At 39.5% G+C, this 25,646-nt stretch overlaps 3 protein-coding genes across 4 annotated transcripts in view; 2 read left to right on the forward strand and 1 right to left on the reverse strand.

Moving 5' to 3' along the window:
- Positions 1-734: 734 nt before the first annotated feature.
- naa50 (N-alpha-acetyltransferase 50, NatE catalytic subunit) lies at positions 735-7,519 on the forward strand. Of its 2 annotated transcripts, none has more exons than XM_073830734.1 (5): positions 735-880; positions 2,971-3,107; positions 4,423-4,542; positions 4,765-4,831; positions 6,026-7,519. In XM_073830734.1, exons 1-5 carry the CDS (start codon positions 873-875, stop codon positions 6,201-6,203), a joined length of 510 nt encoding a protein of 169 aa, XP_073686835.1. In that variant the 5' UTR covers positions 735-872; the 3' UTR covers positions 6,204-7,519. The 2 variants fall into 2 exon arrangements, with proteins under 2 accessions (XP_073686835.1, XP_073686836.1); XM_073830735.1 differs by having other exon boundaries at positions 2,974-3,107.
- LOC141300240 (basic helix-loop-helix domain-containing protein USF3) lies at positions 6,618-18,479 on the forward strand. The gene is made up of 6 exons (XM_073830565.1): positions 6,618-6,749; positions 8,739-8,803; positions 9,950-9,981; positions 10,093-10,175; positions 10,297-10,393; positions 10,574-18,479. Exons 1-6 carry the CDS (start codon positions 6,618-6,620, stop codon positions 17,404-17,406), a joined length of 7,242 nt encoding a protein of 2,413 aa, XP_073686666.1. The 3' UTR covers positions 17,407-18,479.
- A 445-nt stretch (positions 18,480-18,924) lies between these two features.
- boc (BOC cell adhesion associated, oncogene regulated) overlaps positions 18,925-25,646 on the reverse strand; it is a 37,278-nt gene continuing 30,556 nt past the window's right edge. Inside the window, exons 11-19 of the mRNA XM_073830681.1 lie at positions 24,321-24,530; positions 23,326-23,504; positions 23,134-23,233; positions 22,710-22,832; positions 22,413-22,595; positions 21,325-21,527; positions 21,138-21,226; positions 20,596-20,756; positions 18,925-20,051 (exon numbers count right to left, since the gene is read on the reverse strand). Of these exons, the coding sequence (XP_073686782.1) occupies positions 19,936-20,051; positions 20,596-20,756; positions 21,138-21,226; positions 21,325-21,527; positions 22,413-22,595; positions 22,710-22,832; positions 23,134-23,233; positions 23,326-23,504; positions 24,321-24,530 (1,364 nt within the window). The 3' untranslated portion in view covers positions 18,925-19,935. The remainder of the gene's footprint in view (positions 20,052-20,595; positions 20,757-21,137; positions 21,227-21,324; positions 21,528-22,412; positions 22,596-22,709; positions 22,833-23,133; positions 23,234-23,325; positions 23,505-24,320; positions 24,531-25,646) is intronic.

Consider the following 25,646-nt stretch of genomic DNA (forward strand, 5'->3'; position numbering starts at 1 on the left):
TGTTTTTTGAGGTAGAGCAAAACTACCACAAATGATTTTAAAAGTATCATGTTTTTGCCTGCATTACAGTCGTAAGTCACAAATTTGCAATATCAAGAAGCAAAAACAGTTTTGTACAGATAAAAATAGCTGCCTGGACACAGATGAGACTGCAGACCCATAAAACATACACGCTTAAGGCAAGAAAAAGGTGGATACCGTGTAAAATTTACCACAGTATTTAAAAATTGTAATTTGAGTTATTTAAAATGTAAAAGCGTTTCCCTTATTTTTATTAATTTTATAGTACGTCTTCATGTAATTTATTAGGTTGTCTGCAAGAAGAGCACTTTTTTTTTATATGCAAGACGCATACATTGTTTTATTTCAATTAAAATAATAGGACGGGACTTGTATTTTCAAGGCATAAAATTACCTAACGTAATTTCCCGTTTTCTGTTTCCTGTTGCTTGTTGTCAGTGGTGAAGGTTGACAGAAGCAGCCTCCCAGAACTAGCGTTGCCAAATCCTCTGTTCTTTCAACCATAGACACTTACTTGTGTGAGATCGTAAGTGCGTTTCCAATGATTGAATGCGTGCGCATATTTATCTTAATTACATTAACTATCATAGTAAATGAGTTAGTTTTCAAAACAACTACAAAATCGTTTAATCAGGTTCTCGGTTTGACTTAAATTGACTGCGGTGATTTAATCAAAAAGACCTGGCAACCTTCGGCCACAGCATAGAGGCAAATGCGGACTGCCTAGCTAGTGTGCTAGCAACATACATGTGGAGGGGATCACATCCCAAACTCTGCCCAAATTCCCCTTTAGACTGCCAAATACCGCCAACTGCCCCTGTATCCCTCACAACAAACGTGTTTTCTTCAACATGAAAGGGTGAGTAAACAACTACGAAGGGTCTTTTCATCTCAAGTAAAGTTTTCCCCTCTCTATTCTCTCTTTTTTCCAGCAGGGGGGCAGTGGAGTTGGTCTAATGCTAGCTGCTAGCTCTCTGCGCGCTTAATGTGGAGGAGAGACATTTGCGCCGCATTTTCACACCCAGCCTTTAGACATTGCCATCTGTTTTTTTCGCCAGTGTTGCGAAAACGCCTTAAATGCCTCATATAATCTAGCGGCAGATTAAACCACATGCCATTAAAAATGGCACGATGTAAATCCGTGCCAAACTGGATCGTGTGTCGAATCTAAATCCGAAAATGTTGAGTCAGTCTTCCAAGTTGCTATCTTGGTTAGCCAGCCACGCTTATATCTTTCTGAAATGAGCTCTCATGAATCCCGAGGCCGTTCGTTTGCTATTAAAGCTTGTTGCTGTCCTGATTATTTTAATATACGTGAATATTTTGATGTAAAAACGGAAAGATGTGACACACGTGATGGAGTGAGCTTAGCCGCATAGCATTCTGAAAATGACAGAAAAAGTTCATAGGGTTTTTAGACACTTCGTGAAGGTTGTTACTTAGTTTAGTATCCATATATTGTAATAAATATGTGTAACACCATAACGCTGCGTTATGTCACTGTTGCGTTACACACTGAAGTGATTTACTTTGACCATGTGTATAGATGAAATTAAAAAATGTTGCCTGTCTAATTCTGTTTAAATATTCTGTCTTTAAATATATCTGTCTTTCATCTTAAGTGGCCGTTTAAAATTCACATCTTTACCTCAGTGGTACCAAACCCTGTTCTTGGAGGGCCTCCAACAGTACACGTTTATCTCACACACCCATTACAGTTCTCTGATGTGAATCAAGTGTGTTTGATTAGATAACCATCAAAAATGTGTATTTTTAATGTTCCCCCAGGGAACAAAGTTTGGGGGTCCACAGTTTTAACAGTCTAAAATTATGTCTAGAAGGCCATTTGATAGTGTTTATATGAACTATCACCATGATTTGCCTTAGAATGGGATTTGTTGTGTAATGGTAAAAGTCATCTGTAGACCACATTTAGCAACCGTGTTTTTCTCCTGTCACCTCATACTGGTTGTTTAACTGGCAGCGGTGAGCACGTGATCAGCAGCTGTTGTGTTGGTGCTGGTGTTGGGCTTCAGCATGCTGACCCCCTATAAATACCAACTTTACGCATCGCTAGTTTACCGTCAGGTTGACCTAAGAAAGTTTTGTGTAAGTGCTCCGTTTCGATGTCACCAACTAGAGACAAAATAGTAAATAAGGATGCACTGATTTTGTCTAAATAAATGTAAAATAAACTTTAAAAAAGCCACTTTAAATGTAATTTAGGCATCACAAGTTGGAGTAGAAAACTGCATTTTCATTTTGAGATATTCTTAAAATTCCAGTTTGCACTTGCTTCACGGTTTGGCACAGCCATATTGGAGATACTCAGATGTAAACTACATAATTGATTGCACGGTGATGTACTACTGAATATGTTGTTCTGCTAATTTATGCTGTCTAAACCATGCAAAAAATGTGTGGAAGCTGCTAAATCATATAGAGAAGGACTTGGTAAGCTGGAAAGGGCGCAATATTTTGACAAACTAAAGTTAATAGGTGGTAAAGCTACGTACAAGCCATATTAATTAAGATATTATACCTACCTGACTGGAAATAAGATTCTTGCACTGGAAATCCTGGTTCAGTTTGGCCAACCACAAACACCTTTTGTTCCTAAGATGTTTTTTTGCACTCTTCTCTTTGATTTTTTTAGAATAATTTTAGTCCAAATGTTTTTTTTGCGGTCCGACCGATTAGTACAGCCCAAAACAGGACAAATATTGAACAATTTCAGCAGGGATAATCAAAAATGTGCAAGTTCAGTGGCGCCAATGTGGCCGTGTAATAAAAACAAATATATACCCAGTGTCGTCTGGTAACCAGTATGGTGCCAATATATTGTGCAATGTGCGTCCCTACTAGTAAAGCTATATTACTGTTATTTTAAAAGACTAATGATTTGCAGAGTCTGTGCACAGCTAGTTGACCATTCTGCTTTTGTTCTAGTAGCCGGATCGAGTTGGGGGACGTTACACCCCACAACATTAAACAGTTGAAGCGTCTGAACCAAGTGATCTTTCCTGTCAGCTACAACGACAAGTTCTATAAAGATGTTCTTGAAGTTGGAGAGCTCGCCAAGCTAGGTAAGAAACAAAGCCTCTGTGACTTCCTCTTGGTACTTTTGATATTGCTCATAACACGTTAAATGTTGTTCAGAAGTTTCGGTTGGTACAAATGTTTTTTAATGATTCTAAAAGAAGTCTTTTATGCTCACCAAGGCTGCATTTATTGGATCAAACATAGAATAATACAGTGAAATATTAGTAAAATTTAAATGAACTGTTTTCCAATTCTATATATTTTTCAGTGAATATACTTCAGTGTCACATGATCCTCCAGAAATAATTCTGATATGCTAATTTTGGTGCTCAGGAAACATTTCCTAATATTATAAATGTTAAAAAGACCAGCATTTACATGAACAACTTTTTGTAACATAAAAACTGTCACTTTTTGTCAATTTAATGCGTGCTTGTTGAATAAAAGTATTAACAGGGTCATGAACAGCCTTTTTATTATTTTGTACTGTTCTCAGAGGTCCCCTTATAATGTTATAAAGATTTTTTTTTTACCTCAAAGACATAATTTAGAAGTAATAAGCAAATTTTTTTGTTCTGTTTTTACCCCCTAATCAGAACATTTAGTTTGAATAGAGGGTTTGCACTTACATCACGGTTTGGTCAGTTACCTGGATGCGCAGCCATATTAAAGATAATTAGACGTAAACAACAGCATGGATTGCACGGTTAATGTACTACTAAAAACGTTGTTCTGCTAACGGAAGAAACGTATGGAAGCTGCTAAAGCAAATAGAGAAGGATTTAGTAAGCAAGAAAGGGCGCAATATTTTGACAAACTAAAGTTAATAGGTACGTACGCGCAATATTGATTAAGATATTAGCCGAATATTGCACCGATCTGACCAGAAATAAGAACAAACACAAAGTTGTAAAAGGATATTGGCCTGGAAATCCTGGTTCAGTTTGGCCAACCACAAATGCATTTTGTTCCTCAGACCTTTTTTTGCACTCCTCTCCTTGATTTGTTAACATTTTTGGCAACCTATAGTACTCTGAATTTTTTTCCCGGTCCGACCGCTTAGTACAGCCCAAAACATGACAATAATTGACCGTTTTTAGCAGCAATAATCAGCAAAATATGCGAGTTTCGTTCAGTTCAGTGGCAATGTTTACGTTCAGTGTTGCCAATATGGCTGATTTATGACAAGTTGTAAAAAGGAGAACTTTTCAGTTCTAAAACTTGCAGGATGTTTTTTATAGTACAATGACAAGTAATTTTGGTTTCTCAGTTCATGACCTCTTTAAAAAAAACTTACCGACCCAAACTTTTGAACAGTAGTGAAAATAGATTCCTGCTAACCATTTGAATCTTTTACAGCGTATTTCAATGACATCGCCGTTGGCGCTGTGTGCTGTAGAGTGGATCACTCTCAGAACCAGAAGCGACTCTACATCATGACCCTGGGTTGCCTAGCACCTTACCGCAGACTTGGAATAGGTAAGGTGACTTTTCTGGATGTTCTGTGTGCTTGTGCGTCCTCGTTTTTTTAAATGGCAGAAAGGGGTCAGCTTCTCTTGGATTGAATGCATGATTGCATAATCAGATTATTGTCTTTGAGTGATGCCTGACATGAAGATTTGTAAAATCCGCTAGAGCAGTGATGTTTGAATTGTGTTATTTGCACATTACTGATATTTATCTTGCCATGTCTGTTTGAAGGAACAAAAATGCTGAACCATGTGTTGAACATTTGTGAGAAGGATGGCACTTTTGACAACATTTACCTGTGAGTCTGAAGAGAGTCTTGTGCTTTATTTGTTGTGAAACCTCCATCTGTGTCTCATTCACATAATGTTTAATGTTGATACTCAAGTAACCACATACAGTTGAAGTCGAAAGTTTACATACACCTTGCAGAAGCTGCTAAATGTTAATTATTTGAGCAAAATAAGAGGGATCACACAAAATCCATGTTATGTTTTATTTAATATTGACCTGAATAAGATATTTCACATAAAAGATGTTTACATATAGTCCACAAAAGAAAGTAATAGTTGTATTTATAAAAATGACCCTGTTCAAAAGTTTACATACACTTGATTCTTAATACTGTTACCTGACTGATCCACAGCTGTGTTTTTTTTTTGTTTAGTGATAGTTGTTAGTCAGAAAAATCTATCAGGTCCCACAATTTCTTTGGTTTTTCAGCATTTTTGGTGTATTTAAACCCTTTCCAATAATGACTATGATTTTGAGATCCATCTTTTCACACTGAGGACAACTGAGGGACTCACTAAATATCATATTTATCTAACATATAATGAGAAAAGGTACACATCTTCATTCTGTTCAAAAGTTTACACCCGTGGCTCTTAATGCATTGTGTTTCCCTCTGAAGCATCAGTGAGTGTTTGAACCCTCTGTGATAGTTGCATATGAGTCCCTCAGTTGTCCTCCGTTTAAAAAGATGCATCTCAAAATCATATAGTCATTATTGGAAAGGGTTTAAATAAACAAATATGAAAAAAAAAAACTAAGAATTTGTGGTACCTGAAGGATTTTTTTCTGAAGAACAGCGGGCAGTTTAACTGTTCAGGACAAATGAGGGACTCATGAATAACTATCACTAAACGAGAAAAAAAAACACAGCTGTGCATCATTCAGATAACAACACAGTATTAAGAATCAAGTGTATGTAAACTTTTGAATGAGGTCATTTTTATAAATTCAACTATTTACTATTTTCTCTTGTGGACTATATGTAAATATCTTTTTTGTGAACTATCTTATTGGGTCAGTACTAAATAAAAAATCAAATGCTTTTTGTATGATCCCTCTTGTTTTCTGCAAGGTGTATGAAAACTTTTGACTTCAACTGTAAGTCTCTGCTGCAAAATTGCTCACTGAATAATTATGAAGGAGATTTTTTTTTTCTATGCTAAAGTAACTTGCTTTCGCTTTCTCTTTGGTGTCTCCGCAGTCACGTGCAGATCAGCAATGAGTCTGCAATTGACTTCTACCAGAAATTTGGCTTTGAGATCATCGAGACAAAAAAGAACTATTACAAGAGGATAGAGCCAGCAGACGCCCACGTTCTCCAGAAAAGCCTGCGCAGCCCATGTGCGCCCCCAGCAGGAGAGCTGCAGAAAGCCGACTAGGGGTCGAAGCGTGACACCAGATTGGTCTCTTCCCCCAAATGGAACTGTAACAGATGCCCCAGGGTTGACACACTCACCACTTTCTTCAGAGGACATTTTAGACAGAAAAAGTCAATGACGTATTTGCTGCATTTATTGTGCAAAAACTTTAGTCCCCCCTCAATTGTTTATTTTTCTTTTTTTCTTTTGCGTTTCATCATTTAGCGAGTTGAAATTACACGGAGGTTTTCAAGCAGAATCCATAAGTGCTCCAAAAAGCTGCTGACTTCTTATTGATCTGACATGGTGATGGTTATGTTTTTTCAAAGCATACTGTTTGCATTTGTTTTCGATTTGTTTAAGGTAAGGGGACATAGCTTTGCTCGGACAAAACAATAGAACTAAAGAGGTAAAGTCTTTTTAAAATACGACTCGATGCGCCCCAGCTGGCAACCTTGGAGGGACACGTGGGATCCGCAGACGTCCATCACCCTGCCACCTGAGCCCTCGGACACACGGCAAAAGGGAAATCTACTGGTGGCTGAGACCTCCTGCTTCACCATACAGGCAATATGCAATGTTGGAGAGTTGCATGTGATGCAACGTCTCCTTGTGATGTCAGCCGCCTCAGTCTGAGTTGAGGCTAAACCAGTGAGGAAATGGAGCGTAGAGCCCCCTCGAACAAGAGTGGTACAACTGTTTTAGTAAGGGGGAGGTTAAGGGGAGTAAACTGCACTTGTTGTGAATGTTTCGTTTTTCAGCCCATTATTTAAAATCCCCATCTTTATTTTCTTTAATTTTTTTTTAATTTGTGGATTGAGTCCGGGCTTTTTCTAGGGTTTGCAGTAAAGCTGCTGGTGAGACGTTAAGGCTTCTGATAACAAATAGGAATGGCTTTTATAGGCCTTGCCGGTTGCATTGTTTACAGTGAATGTGGTTCTCTAATCATTTTTAGTCCACCAGGACAGAGTTTTTGATGTGAATGTTTCATTTTTCCCTTCTCTCCTGAGTGTTTCTACATTTGAATCCTAGCTTCTCACTTGTTACCGCAGCAGAAATAAATCCTCCCACAATGCAACAGTTACATTTCAGTGATGTTCACTGACCACCATCTATTTCCCATTCACGATCTGGGAGTGTTACAGGTTACTTCATAGGACTTACAGAACCAAATCCCAGGAAAAGCCCTGACTCAGTGCATGCCAGGGGAGACATGCCCTCTCCATTGTAGTAAAAGCATGTTTTTGTTCCTCCTTTCTTTGGAAAATTTTATCTTTTTCTGGAGCTCTATATTGTATGACTTTTAAACCTCTAAATAAAAATTACTATTTGCATTATTTTTCGTTTTCGTTATTTTCGTGGAGGTTAATGTTGTTCTGTATAATATATCAACAAATGTATTTTGAGTTTTTGTAAAGATTTGTCATTTCACTATTTTACGCGGTAACAAAGTCCACTGGCTACACTAACAACAAACATTCACGTCTCCTGCGTTATGTGCGTTCTCCGATGACCTCATGAACAAAAACGCCCCTTCAGCGAGGATTCCACATCTGATTGGATACGCTCTCATTCGTCTTCGCTGTGATTGGACAGCACGGAAATCCCGCCTCGTTGTTTGGTGACTGGCAGTTTTATGCTAGGTCAGAGATGGAGTAAATTGTTCAGGATCAACAAAGTTTTGACGGGGATATCGTCAGCTCAAAGGATGGACAAGCAGTCGGTAGGTCCTTTTTAATCGACAGACCTGCTGACATGCAATGTTGTAGAAATTAGTGATTCAGTTAGTTATCGAAAACCATGGTGGTGTGTTAGCTGTCGTGTTAGCTCACTGCCAGTTAACCACTTAAGCCATCTTTGTACCTTAAGGGCATACAAAAGAGGACAACTAAAAAGTTGTACCTTAATATGTGTAGAGCCAGCTATATTCTCCTCAGTCTGTGTTGTTTATTTTCTCTATTCAGCCTCAGAGCTCAACACAGATAGAGTGTAGGTTTCAAAGCTAACAAGCTAAGTCTGTTAGCCAGTTCAGTGTTAAAGAGCTTTACATGCTAGTGGTGACAGACGAGTCAAAACTAGCTTTCTTGCACTGTATTTACATGCTTTGGAATTTTGATTCAATAAACAAGCTCTGTTAGGTGCAGTCTATGAATCTGACATGACAGATTCCTAGTTACTGTTTTTGAGGACTTGCTAGTAAACACAGTGTACATTTTATTTCATCTTAATGCATCAAGACTTCCTACGTGTCAAAACAAATTGTCAGTGACAGTCTGTGCAGAATATAGACTGCAGTCAGTGCCACTGTCTCACGATCCTGTAACAGTCTTTGATTCTAGAATTAAAAGCATTTGTTTTCCCTTCTCTTTATTGCAGTTTTTTCTGGAGCATAGAAGTGCCTGGATCTATGGTCTCCAACATTGTTGAACTCACACAAATTATAGCTGCATGCTTAGTGCTGAAAGGTAATTTTGCATTTATCCCCAACCTCTTGCATATCATATACGTTGCATTCTTTTCAAATATGATTTTGTTTATGTGTTTTGGTATTTACAGGCTGTAAAGTGTGCGAGGATGCCGGAGATAGTACAGAATCAGGCAAATAACCCCAAACCGCCACGGTACTGATCAATTCATTTAAAGCGTATATTAAATGCAATGCGAGTTTGTGGTTGAACCCAGCGAATTATTGCTCCTTAAAATTTATAATTTTAGTGCTATGTTTGTTTTATGGGTGATGCTAAACATTAAGGTTCTGTATTTGATTGTTCTGGCATTTTAATTAATGCAGTTAATGTAGTAGGTAACAATGAACTATAACAATTAACAATTGTTGTTACCTGAATGATCCACACCTGTGGGTTTTTGTTTGTTTAGTGATAGTTGTTCATGAGTCCCTTGTTTTTCCTGAACAGTTAAGCTGCCCGCTGTTTTTCAAAAAAATCCCTCAGGTGCCACAAATTCTTTGGTGTTTCAGCGTTTTTGTGTATTTGAACCCTTTCCAACCATGTTTTGAGATCCATTTTTTCACACTGAGGACAACTGAGGGACTCATATGCAACATTTACAGAAGGTTCAAACATTCACTGATGCTTCAGAAAGAAAAGCGATACAATAAAAACTTTTGAACAGAATGAAGATGTGTACATTTTTCTTATTTTGCCTAAATATCATATTTTTTTTCATTTAGTAGTGCGCTTTAGAATCTACAGAAGATACATGTTTTCCAGAAAACAAAATAAGTTAAATTTACCCTGATCTTCAAATTCAAATTCTTAATGTGTCATGTTTCCTTCTGAAGCATCCGTGAGCGTTGGAACCTTCTGTAATAGTTGCATGAGTCCCTCAGTTGTCCTCAGTGTGAACAGATAGATCTCAAAATCATTGTTGGAAAAGGTTTAAATACACTCAAATGCTTAAAAATCAAAAAATTGGTGGGACCTGTAGGATTTTTCTGAAGAACAGCAGGCAGTTTAACTGTTCAGGACAAACAAGGGACTCATGAACAACTATCAGCAAACAAACAAAAAAAAAAACAGCTATGGATCATTCAGGTAACAAAACAGCATTAAGAATCAAGTGTATGTAAACTTTTGAACAGGGTCATTTTTATAAATGTAACTATTATTATGTCATAGTAAGTATGTAAACGTTTGAATTCAACTGTATGTGTAAGAATGCATTGTAATTTCAGTGAGCATTGTATTTCCTATTCACTTATGAGCTCAAGTTTTTTTATCATTTAATAATTTTCTGTGAAATGTTAGGCGGAAGAAAAACAAGGAGATCCATAATGCAGGTGAGAAAGTATTATGTTAGTGCAACTGTTTTCAAATATTTTAATATTTAATTCATATTTTTATAAGTAAATTTTGTGTATGCTATTTCTTACTTTTTTTTTATCCGTCAGTGGAAAGACATCGTAAAGAGAAAATAAATGCTGGTATAAATCGGATCGGAGAACTTTTGCCTTGCTCTCAGGCCTTGAAACAGGTAAATGTGTAATAACTCTAGAAACTAAGAACAATTTTAAAAGTTTTGGTTTTTTATTGTTTTTACAGTTTTTTTAATATGCATTTTTAGAGTTTTTGTAATATCTTGCTTCTCCTTATAGAGTAAAAATATGATTCTGGGAGAGGCTTTTCGTTACATCTCTGAGCTAAAGCGTCAAAATGATGAAATGCTGCTTAATGGAGGAGACAAAGGCCAAGGTGAGCCATGACTTCATTACAATAGTTAATTGTATAACTTAAGTGCATTTGCATTACTTATTCCTTATGGGGACACGGTTATATTAAGATAAGTATTGAATTAAATGCCTAACGATGCATTCTTTGTAAGCTTCTGTGCAGTCATTCATTTTGACATCTGTGTTAAATATGTCTCTACAGCGGAAGAGATAAAGCGCTTACGGCACCAGCTAGAGGACCTGCGCAAAGAAAGTGCTCATTATATTGAGCTCCTCAAAGCTAATGGCATCAATTTCCTGGATGACCCAACTATACACTGGAAAGGGAAGCAGCGCTGTGCAAAAGTAGCCAAAGTCACTCCAACTCACTTGATGTCAAAGGGAATAATCGTCTACTCAAATGGCAACAACTCCTGTCCCACAAGCAAAGTCTCTATTCCACCAAATCCAGTTTCTCATCTTGATAAACAACCAGCAAATGCTGTAACGGTTCAACCTGCATGTGATATTACATTGGGTACGGGCCAGACTGTTGGTATTACGAATGGAGCACCAGTAAATAAAGTTGTAGTCTCCTCTGCATCTTCACACATACCTGTAGCAACTCTTATTCCGGCTGTATCCAAACCATGTCTTACAGTCTTGGAACAGTATTCTCCTCTGGCACCAACTACTCCAAGATTAAACCCTTCTATGAATTATATTACTGTTCAAGGTGTATGTCCCCAGGCTGCTGTCAGCACCCCAGTCCCTCAACAAATTCAACCAGATAACCCAATCCCCAGTCTGACTTCTGCTACTTGTCCGACGACCCCTCTCAGACTTCAACATATGCTTAGCCTTTCTTCACTGCCTCAAGTTGTGATCAGTAACTCAGTGGTTCCTGTTGCTGCAGCCACTGAAATCCAATCCGTTAGCACTATATTACCAGCAAGCTCTACCCTTCATAGGACCAGTGCGACTAGTAGCACTCAGACTACATGGACAACACTACAGCTTGCAGGAAATACAGTGCAACCTGTCTCCCAGGCACTCGTCACAGATGGTGCCAGCATTTCACATAACCCTCAGCAACTTTCTGTATGTTCAGCTGGGACAAAACACCTTGAGGAGCCCACTGCTATCCATTTGCAACCACAAGCTCCTGTGCAGCTGCAAGCCCCAACGCCAACATGCATTCCTGTTCAGCCATCTGGGCCAAGACCTCCTCAAATATATTCAGCAGTTGTGCCATGCCCTCAGAGAGCAGTAGCACAACAGTCTTCAATTTTATCAGTCCCAGCCATTGTATCCCAAGCCGTAGTGGTCCATCAGCCTGTTGAAACACAAACAGGACAGTTGACCCATCCATCAACTGTTCGGGCACAACCTGCATTGTTACCAAAACCTCAACTCAGCTCCGCTCTGATGGCCACCTGCAACCCCACCCTACAACCTAAAACTCCAGTTCAGCCTGCTCTGCCATGCCAGCCTCATTCCCAATCTACAGTGGTGCCCCAAGCCCAGTCTGCCGTTGTGCCTCAGCTGCATCTTAGTGTGGTGCCTCAAGCTCAGCCAATCATAAATCCACCAACTCAGCCTGCCCTTGTGCCTCAACCACAAGCTGCCACACTGCCAGTGTTACAGACAATGCAGTTATTGCAAGTGAATTCTGAGGAAACACCAGTTGCTGTGACCTCCTCTCCTCCAAGTAACTCGCACGTTGTTATTCTGCAACAGGGAGGCTCATGTCCAGCACCACAGGTTCTCAGAGAGGATGTCACTAGTCAGACACCCTGCCAGCACATTGTCATAATTCAGGCACCTACATTGACACCTGCACCACAGAGTCATCAAACTGCCATTGTGTCAACTGCAGCCCCAACTTTATCCAGTCAAACGACCACTTCAAACCCTACCTGTACAGCTAGCTTGCAGGCAGCTAGTGCAAAGCAGTTGGTACATATTCTTCCACGGCCCTCAACCCAATTGCAAGCACAAGCACAGGCACCTCAGACTATCACTGTGAATGGACAAGTTTATGTTCTGCAGCCGGCAAAGTCACCAGATAAGGGAAGCTCTCAATCTGGTCAAAGTGTAACTCAGATACTTCAGCCCACCTGTGAGGAACCCACCTCAAATGTTGCCATGAATTGTTTAGGTGCTCTAACTAGTCTTAGCCAGAGCATTTCAAAGGTCTCAAGTCAAAGCAATGTTCAGATATACTCCATTACTCCACCTGCGTACACTAATGTGCAACCACTTCCAGTGTGTGGTTCAGAAGTCAGCACTTCTACTGAAACTGTTCTTTCCACCTCTGTTCCTGTACCATCAACTGCTGCTGGCAGTGCAGTTAAAATTCTGCCAAGGAAAGGTTGTGGGACTTCTGAAAATCAAACCAGACAAGTCTCAGTTAGGAGATCTAGACTGGTTAAACGAAAGGAGCCTAAAGCTGGCCGAAAATTGCGTAGAATTGCTGTCAAGAGTAAGGCACTTGTTGCAAATGATACATGTTCTGAGTTATCCACTGTAGCAACAGGTGTTGTTTCGGTAAGCTCTTCGAATAAAGATACGGTTACTCACGATGTTAACACACAGAGAGGACCTGCCCCTAACAGTGTTAGTTCCACATGCAGTACTTCTGCGATCATTAGTGTCAGTTCCCCCAGTGAAAAATCTGCAGACAGTTCTGTCACACCTTCAGTATCCATTGCCAAGCCCACATTGGCTGGTGGAGAAGTTTCAAACACTAAAGCAAAATCTACAGATGATGTCCACTTGCGTAACAATGTAACAGTTAGTATTGCCAGTACTGTAAGTTCTACTCAGGGTAAAGAGGTTGTTTCTACAAATTGTGTTAGCTTGAGTAAAGAAATCTTTACCCCAGAAATTGATCCCCAGCTTAATTGTTCAGCAGTTAGTGCTGCTCCCTCATCACAGAGTAGCTCTGTGGATACTGTTGGGACTTTGTCAGTTGCTTCATCAGAAGTTCATGTTAACCCTTCATGCAGTGTGAAATTTTGTAGTGAAACTACTGATCAGAATAAGGTGAGTAGCACTAATGTTTGCACAAGTAGTGAAGGCAGATCAACAGAATCAAGACCCAGTTTTACAGAGAGTTCCCCTCCACTGACCACCAATTCAAAAGCTAAATCTGTTAATTCAGACCATTGTCAGCCTCCATTACCAAGTGATATATCCACACCTAGTCAACCACTGGGCATAAGTGCTAATTCAACAGAGAGTGGGCCAATGGTTTCCATCATGCCAAGTCAGGCCATTTCACGAACACAAGATAAGTTTGCTAGAAGACACGAGTTGACAGAATCTTCTCAAAATCAGACATCCTTTATAGTGCCCTCAACTTCAACTTCTGGCTCAGACACTTCTATGTCAACTCAACCTGTTCAGCATACAGAAACATCTAGAATTCCGGACCCTTTCAAGTCTTTAAAACGACCATCTACAATGAATATGTCCATGCCATCTAGTAATCAAGGGAATTGTGCAGACTTCAAACTGCCTGAATCAAATATGAACACACAACCTGGCAAAGGTGGACATTCTGATGGTGGCACAGGAAAGGATCTAACAGAAATAGGTGCTTTTACTCAAAAAGAAACAATTCCTCCACAACAAGTACATTGTACATTGGAAAACGATTCCTTTGATCCTCCACTGGGAACCAGTAGACAGACTGATTCGCCTCTTGCAGGAGGTTCAGGTGGCAGAGGGTTTTCTGTTGCATCATTGCTTCCAGCAGGCCACAACATCAATGCCTCTTCAAGTACATTTGGTGCATTCACCTTCACTTCTGAGCAGGCAGAAATATTAGCAATGGCTGCAAGAGCCATATTTGAACAAGACAGCCCAGGCAAGAGGACTGCTGGATGCGGTGTTGACAACCCAACAAGTACTGCTGCCACCGGGTGGGACCTTCCAAAAATGCAGCCAGCCCCTTCTAACAAGGATAGTGTGACTGACCAGCAGGTTAAACTGACAAAGCAGGCTGATTTACCGGTGTCAGAAACTTCATCTCAGGTCTCTGCTCGAGTTCCTCCTGTTGAGCCTTTAGCCAGCAGTACTACTGGCATCAGACTTCCACAGAGCATAGCTTACTCGCAGTCTCAGCCTAGTGCTGTCACCAGCCTTAATGTTAATAACCTCATAAGATCAAGCTCTAACCAGCCTTATCCAGGATCCCCCAATCTTGCACAGCAGGTTTCTGCTCCATCATCAGGAGGTGCCACCGTTATGGTGACTCAGTCTTCCTCACAAGTTCCCCCAATCTGTTCTGGCCCTAATGAATATGCACCTTTAAAGAATGCACTGATGCGAACCCATGTTGGTATTGGAATAGTTGAACGTCATCAGAAGGAAATGCCAAAAAGGTCTGCCCAAGATGACCTTATTCTTCCAAATAAGCGGTCAAAACCTTGCCCAACAGGAAATGTCGCAAGAGTGGACATCAAGGCTACAGATCATGTGCAAATGATGGTTGGTCAGATGCCCTCAAGTACTTCTGCAGTTATGCCAAGGAATCACTCTGATGGTGTTGGGGCTCTGTTTTCCGGTAATACTTTCATGAGCACTGTGCTCCGCCCTACAGAAGGACACTGCTCTACTCAGGTGCCAACACATGAACAAACTCAGCCAAGTGTGGTGCACCTGCAGCAAGGACATGCACAACATAATGCACCACAGTCTGGGCAGAATTTAGGTGGAAACCCCTACCTCAAACATCAACAACAACAAGAACAAAGACACCTTTACCAGCTTCACCATCACCTGACACAACCAGAATCTCAGATTCACAGTATTCATCAGAGAAACCTTCTGCAAGACCAACATGTGCAAAAAAAGAGAGGAGTTGTGCGTGGTGGACAGACCGGACCAAATGTTGGTTTGCAGAAGCATCATTTGGAAAAGAGCGGAGTGCAGCATCAGCAACAGCAGGCTCCTCAGCAACAGCAACAGCAGCATCCACAACAATCCCAGCAGCATCAACAACAACAACAACAGCACCATCAACAGCAGCAATCGCAGCAGAAAGCACAACAGATTCAACAGCAGCAACAGTCACACCAACAACAGCAGCAGATACCGCCACAGAATTCTCATTCGCGTCATCAGCATCTTCAGCAGCAGATACAGCAGCAGCAACAGCACTTTGGGGCTAGGCAGGACAAAAACTGTGAGGCCCAACAGGCAGGTCAGAGGACACATCAAAACAATCACTTGGGTCAACCTGAACGTCCATCTGGACAAGATCATGGGGCTATGCAAAGACTAATGGGGTCTCGTTCAATGGAGCAGCAGCAGTTGACCTCTCAGGCTAGTAATTCTGTTTCGCGTTCTTCGGACCTTGCTTGCTCTTCATCGCGTCAGGAGCGCCACCGTCTTTCTAGCTACTCCGCAGAGGCTCTGATAGGAAAGACTCCTGCTACTGGTGAACAACGTATGGGAGTGCATCTGCAAGGACCTCGAAGCAATGCACAGGACCAGTCAGAATTACGAGGCTATGTAGATTCATCACGTGGTAAAGGTAACATTACTCATAATTCTCAGAGCAGGCTACCCCCTGACCATGCAAATAATCCAGACTCCCAAAGAATACCAGACTGTGGACCTTTCAAGGCTCTGGTTAGTGGGCATCAGCTTAGTAACTTCGAAGTGCAGGTGTCTCGAAGTGGTGACATGTCCAGCAAATCTGTACCTCAAATCCAGAGAGGTCCTCAGCCACAAACAGGATTTAGAATGGGTGCTGGGCCTACAGGGGATGGTCGTTCACGTGGAACATATTCAGGTCCGCACCCTGTTGCTCAAGGTGTCCACATTGGAGCAGGATTGACAAGAGAACAGGAGGGATGCCACCAGAGCTTTATGCAAAGCCTTTTAGCACCTCATATTCCTGAACAAAATGGGCACCAAAGGGCACCCCAAGGCTGTACCCCAGGGAGTATCGAATACAACTGTGTTCCTGGGACCTCTGCTGGAGAACTTCAGGCTAAATCGTCTAGTCCTAATTTGCACCCTGGACAGAAAGCTGCTCCCATACGTCTAGGGGACAACAGCAAAGGCCATATTTCTCAGGTCAGCGCAAATTTGCATGGTCCACCTGTGAGAACAGGTCCACCCCATCCTCCAACACCACACAGCAGTTCAGACACAGGACGTACGCAAGGCTCAACAAGGTCACTCTCTGTGAGTCAACGCCCCCATCATATCGGACCAGATCCACAAAGCACAAAGATTCGTCCAGGAGATCGACCACGGTCAGGCAACTTGAGACCTGGAAATCCCTTTGAACCAGAAGGTTCTTTGCCTCTTCCATCAAGTGGAGGAGTGATCCTTGGCCGGGCACAAACAGGAAGCGAAGTTAGACGAAGTAGCATTGTGCGCTTCATGGCAGATGGTGCACAGGTCAGCAGTGACAACAATTTAGTATCTGATCGCTGTGCTGTGTCCGATCTCACCCAGAACTTTGGCTTTCCCTTTATTGCGGAAGGAGGAATGAACCCACCACCTCCCATCAATGCCAATGCATCCTTCATTCCACCGGTTACGCAACCCAGTGCCTCTCGAACCCCAGCCCTCCTTCCTGTGGAACCACAGAACACTCTACCTTCATTTTATCCCTCATATTCCCCTGCAGCTCATCCTAGCCTTCCAAGTGAGATTCCTTTACAGTATTTCTCAAACCAGATGTTTACAAGTCCAAGCACGGACAAGACTGGCAGTGCCCCACTGAACAACCGCTTTCTTTCTCCCCCTCGCCCTGTGGGTTTCGCACAGGCCAGCTTCCCGCTTCTCACAGATATAGCACCAATGCCAATCGCAAACTCTTCAGGCATCACACCTCACTTATCCAACTTCAACCTGACCTCTTTGTTCCCAGAAATTGCCACAGCAATGCCTCCGGATGGCTCCTCTATGCCAATGTCACCTTTATTGTCTCTTGCCAACACTACTTCCTCAGACTCAAATAAACAATCTAATCGCCCCGCCCACAACATCAGTCATATCCTGGGTCATGATGGGACTTCTGCTGTTTAGGTTTCACCTCTGCATAGATGATGTAGAGGATGGCTATGACGTGAAGACTTTTAATTCCTCAAAAGCAAATAAAGCGTGGAATGTTCTCAGCTCCCAAGAAGCTCTGGAACCATGGGGGGAAAGTGAAAAATTGCATTATATCTGTTAGACTTTGGTTGGTTTCTTTTGCGTTGTTTGTTTACTGATAGTTTGGGCTGTCATGGTTCTACATGATGTATAACTTGTCTTTATTTTTCTCAAATGGATAGTCCACCCAAAAAAGACAGTTCTGTCATTAATTATTCACCCTCATGCCCTTCCAAATCCGTAAGACACAAATTAAGATATTTTTAATGAAATCCAAGAGCTTTCTGACCCTGCATAGACAACAGAAGTTCTTCCACATTCAAGGTCCAGAAACGTTGTAAGGACATTGTTAAAATATTCCATGTGACATCAGTGGTTCAACCGTAATTTTACAAAGCTGCAAGAATACTTTTTGTGTGCAAAGAAAACAAAAATAACAACTTCATTCGATGACTTCTTCTCTCCTGGGATAGTCGAAGAATACCATAGAATTACGGTTGATCAAATGCCGTCATGTAAACTATTTTAACAATGTCCTTACGTTTCTGGACCTCGAATGTGGAAGGATCCTTGCTGTCTATAGAGGGTCAGAGAGCTCTCAGATTTCATCAAAAATACCTTAATTTGTGTTCTGAAGATGAACGAAGGTCTAACGGGTTTGGAACGACTTGAGGGAGAGTCATTAATGACAGAATTGTCATTTTTGGTTGGACTACCTCTAATAAACAGCTTATATTGTTTCATAGAAAAATTAACATGTCTGTATGTTCTTTTACTTTGTAGCAACAATGAAATGTGAAAGCAAAAAATGTTCTAATTTTGCGTTTAATGCTACAGTAGATATATTTGAGTTGTTTTATAAAGTATCGGTTGTTTTTCAAAAGTTCAAAAATATTTTTCCATCTTTGAAATGTTTCTCCTGCAGAATATCATTCCAGAAAACTCTCTTATTTATGAAAATGGACGTGTGGTCTGTAGATATTTGTAAAAATTGAAAAGTTATTAAAGTTTCTATCTAATTAAGTTGAAACATTTGTTTCTGACTGTCTTTTGAGACCCACTGATTTGGATGGCATATGGTGGTACTTTCTGTTTTCTCCCAGATTGCTTGTCTTAGCATGTTAAATCCACCAGATGTCAGTACCTTTCAAAAATTTTCTCAAACTGCTGCTTTTGAATGCTGAGCTGTTTACAAAAAATAACATACTGTAGAGCAAAAAGGGCCTTGGAGGCTTGAGCCACTTCAACCATTTAGTTAATATGAACTACATTAATGGTTATTCTGCTAGTTGTTCTACTGAGAAGGTCACAACCTTGAGACCAGCTGGTTAAAAGTAGAAAAGTGGCTCAAAAAACCATAAACTAGAACTTTTCCAAGTATGACTTGGATTTACAAAGAACATGTATCCACACCAATCAAATGTTAGTTATTGGAAGTACAAACACAAAAGATATGATATTCTTTAGCTTTATTTACAGGCAATAGTGCTCAATCCATGTAACCATGCAGCTACACTTTTAGAATATGTTGGAGATTGATCATTTCCTTCATGTTTCGTGTTTATAACAGTGGGAAGAAGCTAATACTGATACGGGAAACTGCAGGTCCCCAGAAGTAAAAGTACAACTATACAAGCAGACTACATCAAACCAGCTTAAAATAGAAAACTCAGCATATTGCAGGTAGGCGTGTTCATTTTAAGAATGTCTCTCATCCGGGCTACTGAAAACAAAAAATAAATACCTACAATATATGGTCTCTTTTTCATAGTCAATATTACTACACAGAATGCATATACTTTGCATATATGTTAACACATTTTTTGTTAATGATGAAAATAGATAAATCTTAGTAACATATGTACAAAGCTGTACCGACAAGATGTACAAACTGAGGACGCACCTGGAACAACTTACAATCGAAAGATTCCTAAACTGTTTATTTGTAGTGTGTATCTGAGTATTTAAACCTCACAGTAGCGTCTCCATGCCATAAAGCCATTAAATGTATGTGGATACAACATACTTGAATGCATATAAGGCGTACATATACTACAAATATTTTGATGCAAAGTGTTTTTAAAGTCAATTGTCCTCAAGCACTGCACAACATTCTTAATGAATGGATCATAGTCATAGTCATTTCCCACCAGCTGTACTTCAAACATCAACAGACGCTTGCCAGTGGAAAATCTTGAGCTTATTACTGATACTGTATGTATGGTGTTGAGGTGTCAGGTTGTTCGTATCTCACATAAGGATCATTTATACAGCATGCTTATAAAAACGTCCTGGTGGTAACAGACAAACATACCAAAATACGTATTACATCTGATATAAACAACCTATATATACATATTCTAAAAAACTGAATTATGTACAAATACATAAATATATAAATATAGCATCTGTTATACAAAAATAAATATTTCTTTTTTTCCTTTCTCTTTTTCTACAGTTTCATCAGTCTTTTGGATCATGTGTCCCTTGTTCCTCCAGCGTTGTTCCCACTTTTTGTTGCTCAGCATCTCGGAGCAACTGGTTTATGCCCGAATTAACTGCTGTTAACAGGGACAAGTCTGTGGGGAAAAAATATTGCATTCAGTCATACTTTTACTAAATATTAAAATGTAGCTCTAGAGTTTAGTAAAGATTTTTTATGTTTAAAAATAAGTCTTTTCTGCTCACCAAGCCTGTATTTATTTGATCCCAAGTACAGCAAAAACAGTCAAATTGTGAAATATTTTTATTATTTGAAATAACGGTTTTCTATTTGAATATAGTTCAAAATGTCATTTATTTCTGTGATTTCAAAGCTGAATTTTTAGCATCTTTACTCCAGTCTTCAGTGTTTTTTGAGCAGCAAATCAGAATATTAGACTGATTTCTGAAGGATCATGTGACACTGAAGACTGGAGTAATGATGCTAAAAATTTAGCTTTGAAATCATAGAAATAAATTACATATTACATATATTTAAATATAAAACAGTGACTTTAAACAATAAAAATTTTTCAAAATTTAAATGCAGAGGTGAGCAGAAGAGACTTCTTTAAAAAACATTAAAAATCTTACAGTTCAAAACCTTTTGACTGGTAGTGTACATCAAACAACTAAACGTACCGTCAGTGAGCTCCCCTTCCATGAGAACTGCTTCAGTGAGGGAGTAATCGGCCTGCATGGAGTCAGGACTCTGAGATGGCTGTGTTGGGTCCGATAAGCTGAGGACCTGCAAGGGGGATTCATCAGGCAAACAACATCCCTCTTCAGGACAGCCAGGCACCCTAAGAACAAGAAAAAAATGATTCAAATTAGACTTCTGTGTTTCTTGAAGAAACTTAAAGAGATTATTTACTCACCCTCAACCATGTTGTTCCACAACTGTTGGACCTTTGTTCATCTTTGGAACACAAATTAAGACAATGTCCTTACTACCTTTCTAGGCCTTGAATGTTGAGCTGTGTTGCTGTCAATGCAGGGTCAGAAAGCTCTCGGATTTCATCAAAAACATCTTACTTTGTGTTCCGAAGATGAACGAAGGTCAGGTTTTAATGACAGAATTATCATTTTTGGGTCAACTATCCCTTTGAAGCCATGAAATAGCATTCGCAACCCATTTTACTTCCATAATGTGACACAAACAATATTTATTGATTAATTCTTACCCGTTACAGTAATTGTGGATGTGTGGTTGCGGATTGGGAAGTTTCTGAGGCAACAATGCATCACACTCCAACTCATAGCCAGCATCGTCCTACATGAGAGACAAGAGTTTGAACATCAATTCAATTCGATATCTTCAATCACTGTTTTAAAACAATTACTTTGCACCATTCAAAGTGGCAAAATTACCTGATGTCCAGGAAGGCGTTGAGCAGTGTGTTTCCCATTGGGAATGTATTCTCCTTTCGGAGTGTAGACAGCGTGGGCAGGAGTCAAGTGGGGGTCTACAGGACAGGGTCGACCAAGAGCCAATCCTTGTAGAGGTACCATGGTGTACTGGCATGGAGAAACTGTAGCTGCCAATGTTGGAAAGCGCATGTCTAAGGTTTGTTCTGAAACAAAATAAACAAAATGGTTTATGAGCATCCTTGTATCGTATCTTTAGATTCTTTGGGTTAGTTCACCCATAAATTAATATTAGCTTCTTTCAGACAAATCCAGTTGGAGTTATAATAAAAAATGTTCTGTCTCTCCCAAGCTTTATCATGGCAATGGGTGGGTGTTTCTCTTTAACAGTCCAAAGCAAGTCCAATAAAGTGCATTCATCCATAATAAAAAGTCTCTCACATGGCTCTGAATACAGGCCTAGTGTAGCGAATACATGAGTTTTTGTAAGAACAATATCCATATTTAAAACGTAATAATCACAGATGCGCAGTGAAGAGACCAAAACAAAACAACGGTCACAAATTAGAAGTACAAAACGAGGATTTGTAAAGAAAAATGGCGGAGGATTTCGATATAAAACAGGAGGAGCCTAGTCTTCCTTTGCTAAAGTAAGGAAACTTTGCTTCCTTTGCTCCTGTAAACAAACGTTGGTTTTCATGAGACTCACCGGCGTCATCCTACATCATCTTTCCGGAACAGCTTCCGTGTACGTCTGTTTGCGCAAGTGATTATTACGTTTTAAATATGGATATTTTTTATTTTTGCAAAAATGCATCGATTTGCCACAGGATGCCTTTATTCAGTCCCCGAAGCCGTGTGAGGCACTTTTTATTATAAATGGATGCACTTTATTGGACTTGTTTTGAATTGATGAAGAGAAACACCCACCCATTGCCATTATAAAGCATATTTATTTAATATAACTCCGATTGGATTTGTCTGAAAGAAGGAAGTCATATACACCTTGACGGTGAGTAAATACTGGGCTAATTTTCATGTTTGGGTGAACTAACCCTTTAATGAAGATCTATTTCTAAAACAGCGCTTACTTTGTTTGGCCCAAACTCTCCACAGGCAGATTGGGATGAAGGCCACAATGATGAAAACAAACGCTCCGAGAACAACGCCCACTATGAGGTAAGGCAGATCACCAGGCCGGGGAACAGGGTTTCCTGGATGGTCGGGCCTGGACGACGCTGTCTCTGGAGGTGTGGTCCTCTGGTGAGGGCGAGCTGTAAGTACAAACAGATGTTCACACTTAAGATCTGTGTTGTCAGAGGAGGTATTTGTTCTAGATATTGGCTGAGGTGGGGTTTGTGATGTGATTAAGAGAAAAGGACGCAAACCTTTAGTTTCCATGATGACGACGTTTCCGAACTCACTCTCACCTCCTTCGTTGAAACACTGCATTTTAATGTCGTAAGCCGTTTCAGGCTGTAGGTCGGTGATGGAATGCCAATATCGGTCGCCTAGAAGGAGCATCACAATTACATTTTTTTATTTCTTTACTATAAGAAAGCCTACGGGTGAGACTTCTATTTCATTAGCCGCTGTAGGGAAATAACAAGAAGAATAACAACGTGCAGTATATTGTAAAAATGTTTACACTACAAACCAGTATTTTCATAACAATTTTCAATATTAAGCAGTAAATGAGCTGCTTTGTACGGCTAAAACCAGAAGCCAGACCTATAAAATTTACAAATGGAAAAAAAAAAAGAAATAGGTGGATAGTTGATGATTAAATATTAAAGGAAGTACATGACTTACCTTCCACTATGTCTTTTTTGTAGTCGCTGTCATTGTCGCTATCGGTGGGTCGGTAGAAGATGTAGAAGCCATAAATGGGAGTGTTATTGACCGGTGTGTACTGTAACAAGAACAGAAATAGTTAGTTCGATGCCATTGTAACAACAGACGGGTCACATTTCTTGATTTTGAACTTGACCATGAAATGCTTACCGTCCACTTTAGGATGATTGTGGTCTCATTGATGGCTTCATTGTAGGTGATGTATGGTCCATCGATGGGACGTCGGTTTGGTGGACCACTGCCCACCACTGTGTAGGCTTTAGAGGGAGCGCTAGGTGGGCTCGCTCCCAACACATTAACGGCCAAAACTCTGAACTTGTATGATGTTCCTGTTGAAAGAATTCAATGGAAAGAAAAACAAAGTCAGCTTCTCCGATTGGCCATTTGCTTTTCCTAATTAGTTAATGGTTAAAGAGATAGTTCACCCAAAAATGAAAATTCTGTTGTTAATTACTCACTCACATGATGTTCCAAACACAAAAGACCTTCGTTCATCTTCGGAACTCAAATGATGTATTTTTGATTAAATCTAAGAGCTTTCTGATCCTCCATAGACAGCAATGCAACTGACATGTTCAAGGCCCAGAAAGGTAGTAAGAACATTGTTAAAATAGTCCATGCGACATCAGTGGTTCAACCTTAATTTTATAGAGTTTTGAAAACACTTTTTGTGCTCAAAGAAACAAAAATAAGGACTTTATTCAACCATTTCCTCTCTTCCGTGTCAGTCTTCGATGCTTATTCATGAGTACCATGACGCATGTATCTCTCTGTCGAAATCCTGTTTACGAAGACTTTTATGTACAGGGTGCGTCTTCTTTTGCTTGTAAACAAGGTGCGAAAGAGAATAAATTGTTGAATAAAGTCGTTATTTTGTTTTCTTTGCGCTTAAAAAAGTATCTTGTAGCTTCATAACATTAAGGTTGAAGCACTGATGCCACATGGACTATTTTAACAATGTCCTTACTACTTTTCCAGGTCTTAAACATGTCAGTTGCGTTGCTGTCTATACAGGGTCAGACAGTTCTTGGATTTCATCCAAAATATCTTAATTTGTGTTCTGAAGATGAACGAAGGTCTTGTGGGTTTGGAACGACATGAGGGTGAGAAATCAGCTAAAAATGTGAAGCTGATGTAAATCTCACCTTTCTCCAAGCCTGTTATTTCGACTGAGAGGCGAGAGGGAGGGATGTTGTTCACAGCCACCTCCCACTCGCCACTGCCTTTCCTCAATTTCTTGAACTCCACATGAAATGATTGGATGGGGAATCCACGGTTCCCGCGAGGGATCCACGTCACGTAGGCTGAGGTCTCTGTGGCCATGGAGACTGTGGGTCTGTCTGGAGCTTCTGGAGCTGGAAAGACAAAAAAAGATTTGTCAATAAAACAACAAATACTTGCAGTGAGAGTGTGTGTATGCATGAACACTGTACACACACAAACATTAACACATAACACACTTACTGTCATTTCATCCTTCATTTATGATTGACAAAGAAAAAAAATCAAGAGAACAGTCATGTTAGCATAACTAATAATCAGAATAGTATTAATCAGAACTATCAGGGACTGGTAAAACTTGAAATAAAAAAGAAAATATACACTACCAGTCAAAAGTTTTTGAGCAGTAAGATTTTTCATGTTTTTTAAAGAAGTCTCTTCTGCATTTATTTGATCCAAAATACAGCAAAAACAGTACAACTTTGAAATATTTTGCTATTTAAAATAACTGCTTTCTTTGTTATATATATTTTAAAATGCTTAATTTTATTCCTGTGATCAAAGCTAAATTAAAATAAAAATAGTCTTTAGTGTCACATGATCCTTTAGAAATCATTCTAATATGCTGATTTGCTGCTCAAAAAACAAACACATTTTCAATATTTAAAACTGTTGAGTAATTTTTTTTTTCAGGATTCTTTGATAAAAAAGATCCAAAGATCAGCATTTATCTGAAATAAAAAGCTTTTGTAACATTATACACTATACCATTCAAAAGCTTGGAGTCAGTATAATTTGTTTGAACAAATTATAGAAATTAATACTTTTAATTCAGCAAGGATACTTTAAATTAATCAAAAGTGATGATAGAGACATTTATAGTGCTAAAAATTCTGAAAAAAATTATACTCAACTGTTTTCAACAATAATAATAATAAAAATAATAAATGTTTTTTGAGCAGCAAATCAGAATTTTAGAATGATTCTGAAGGATCATGTGACTGGAGTAATGATGCTAAAAATTCAGCTTTGAAATCACAGGAATAAATTACATTTTACAATATATTCAAATGGAAAACAGTTATTTTAAATAGTTAAAATATTTCAAAATTTAGCTGTTTTTGCCGTACTTTGGATCAAATAAATGCAGGCTTGGTGAGGAGAAGAGACTTAAAAACATTAAAAATCTTACATTTCAAAAACTTTTGACTGGTAGTGTGTATATATCTATAAATTCAAATTTTCAACTT

This window comes from Garra rufa, chromosome 24 (genome assembly GCF_049309525.1).
Source record: "Garra rufa chromosome 24, GarRuf1.0, whole genome shotgun sequence".
In the NCBI taxonomy this organism is placed as follows: domain Eukaryota; kingdom Metazoa; phylum Chordata; class Actinopteri; order Cypriniformes; family Cyprinidae; genus Garra; species Garra rufa.

Bases quoted from the DNA above. Each gene is read 5' to 3' on its own strand.
- naa50 (XM_073830734.1), top strand. The intron at 4,543-4,764 runs GTAAGGTGACTT...GTCTGTTTGAAG, and splicing joins TTACCGCAGACTTGGAATAG to GAACAAAAATGCTGAACCAT. The intron at 4,832-6,025 runs GTGAGTCTGAAG...GTGTCTCCGCAG, and splicing joins ACTTTTGACAACATTTACCT to TCACGTGCAGATCAGCAATG.
- LOC141300240 (XM_073830565.1), top strand. From the start codon at position 6,618: ATGCGCCCCAGCTGGCAACCTTGGAGGGACACGTGGGATCCGCAGACG. The intron at 6,750-8,738 runs GCAATATGCAAT...TGGTATTTACAG, and splicing joins CCTCCTGCTTCACCATACAG to GCTGTAAAGTGTGCGAGGAT. The intron at 9,982-10,092 runs GTGAGAAAGTAT...TTTATCCGTCAG, and splicing joins CAAGGAGATCCATAATGCAG to TGGAAAGACATCGTAAAGAG.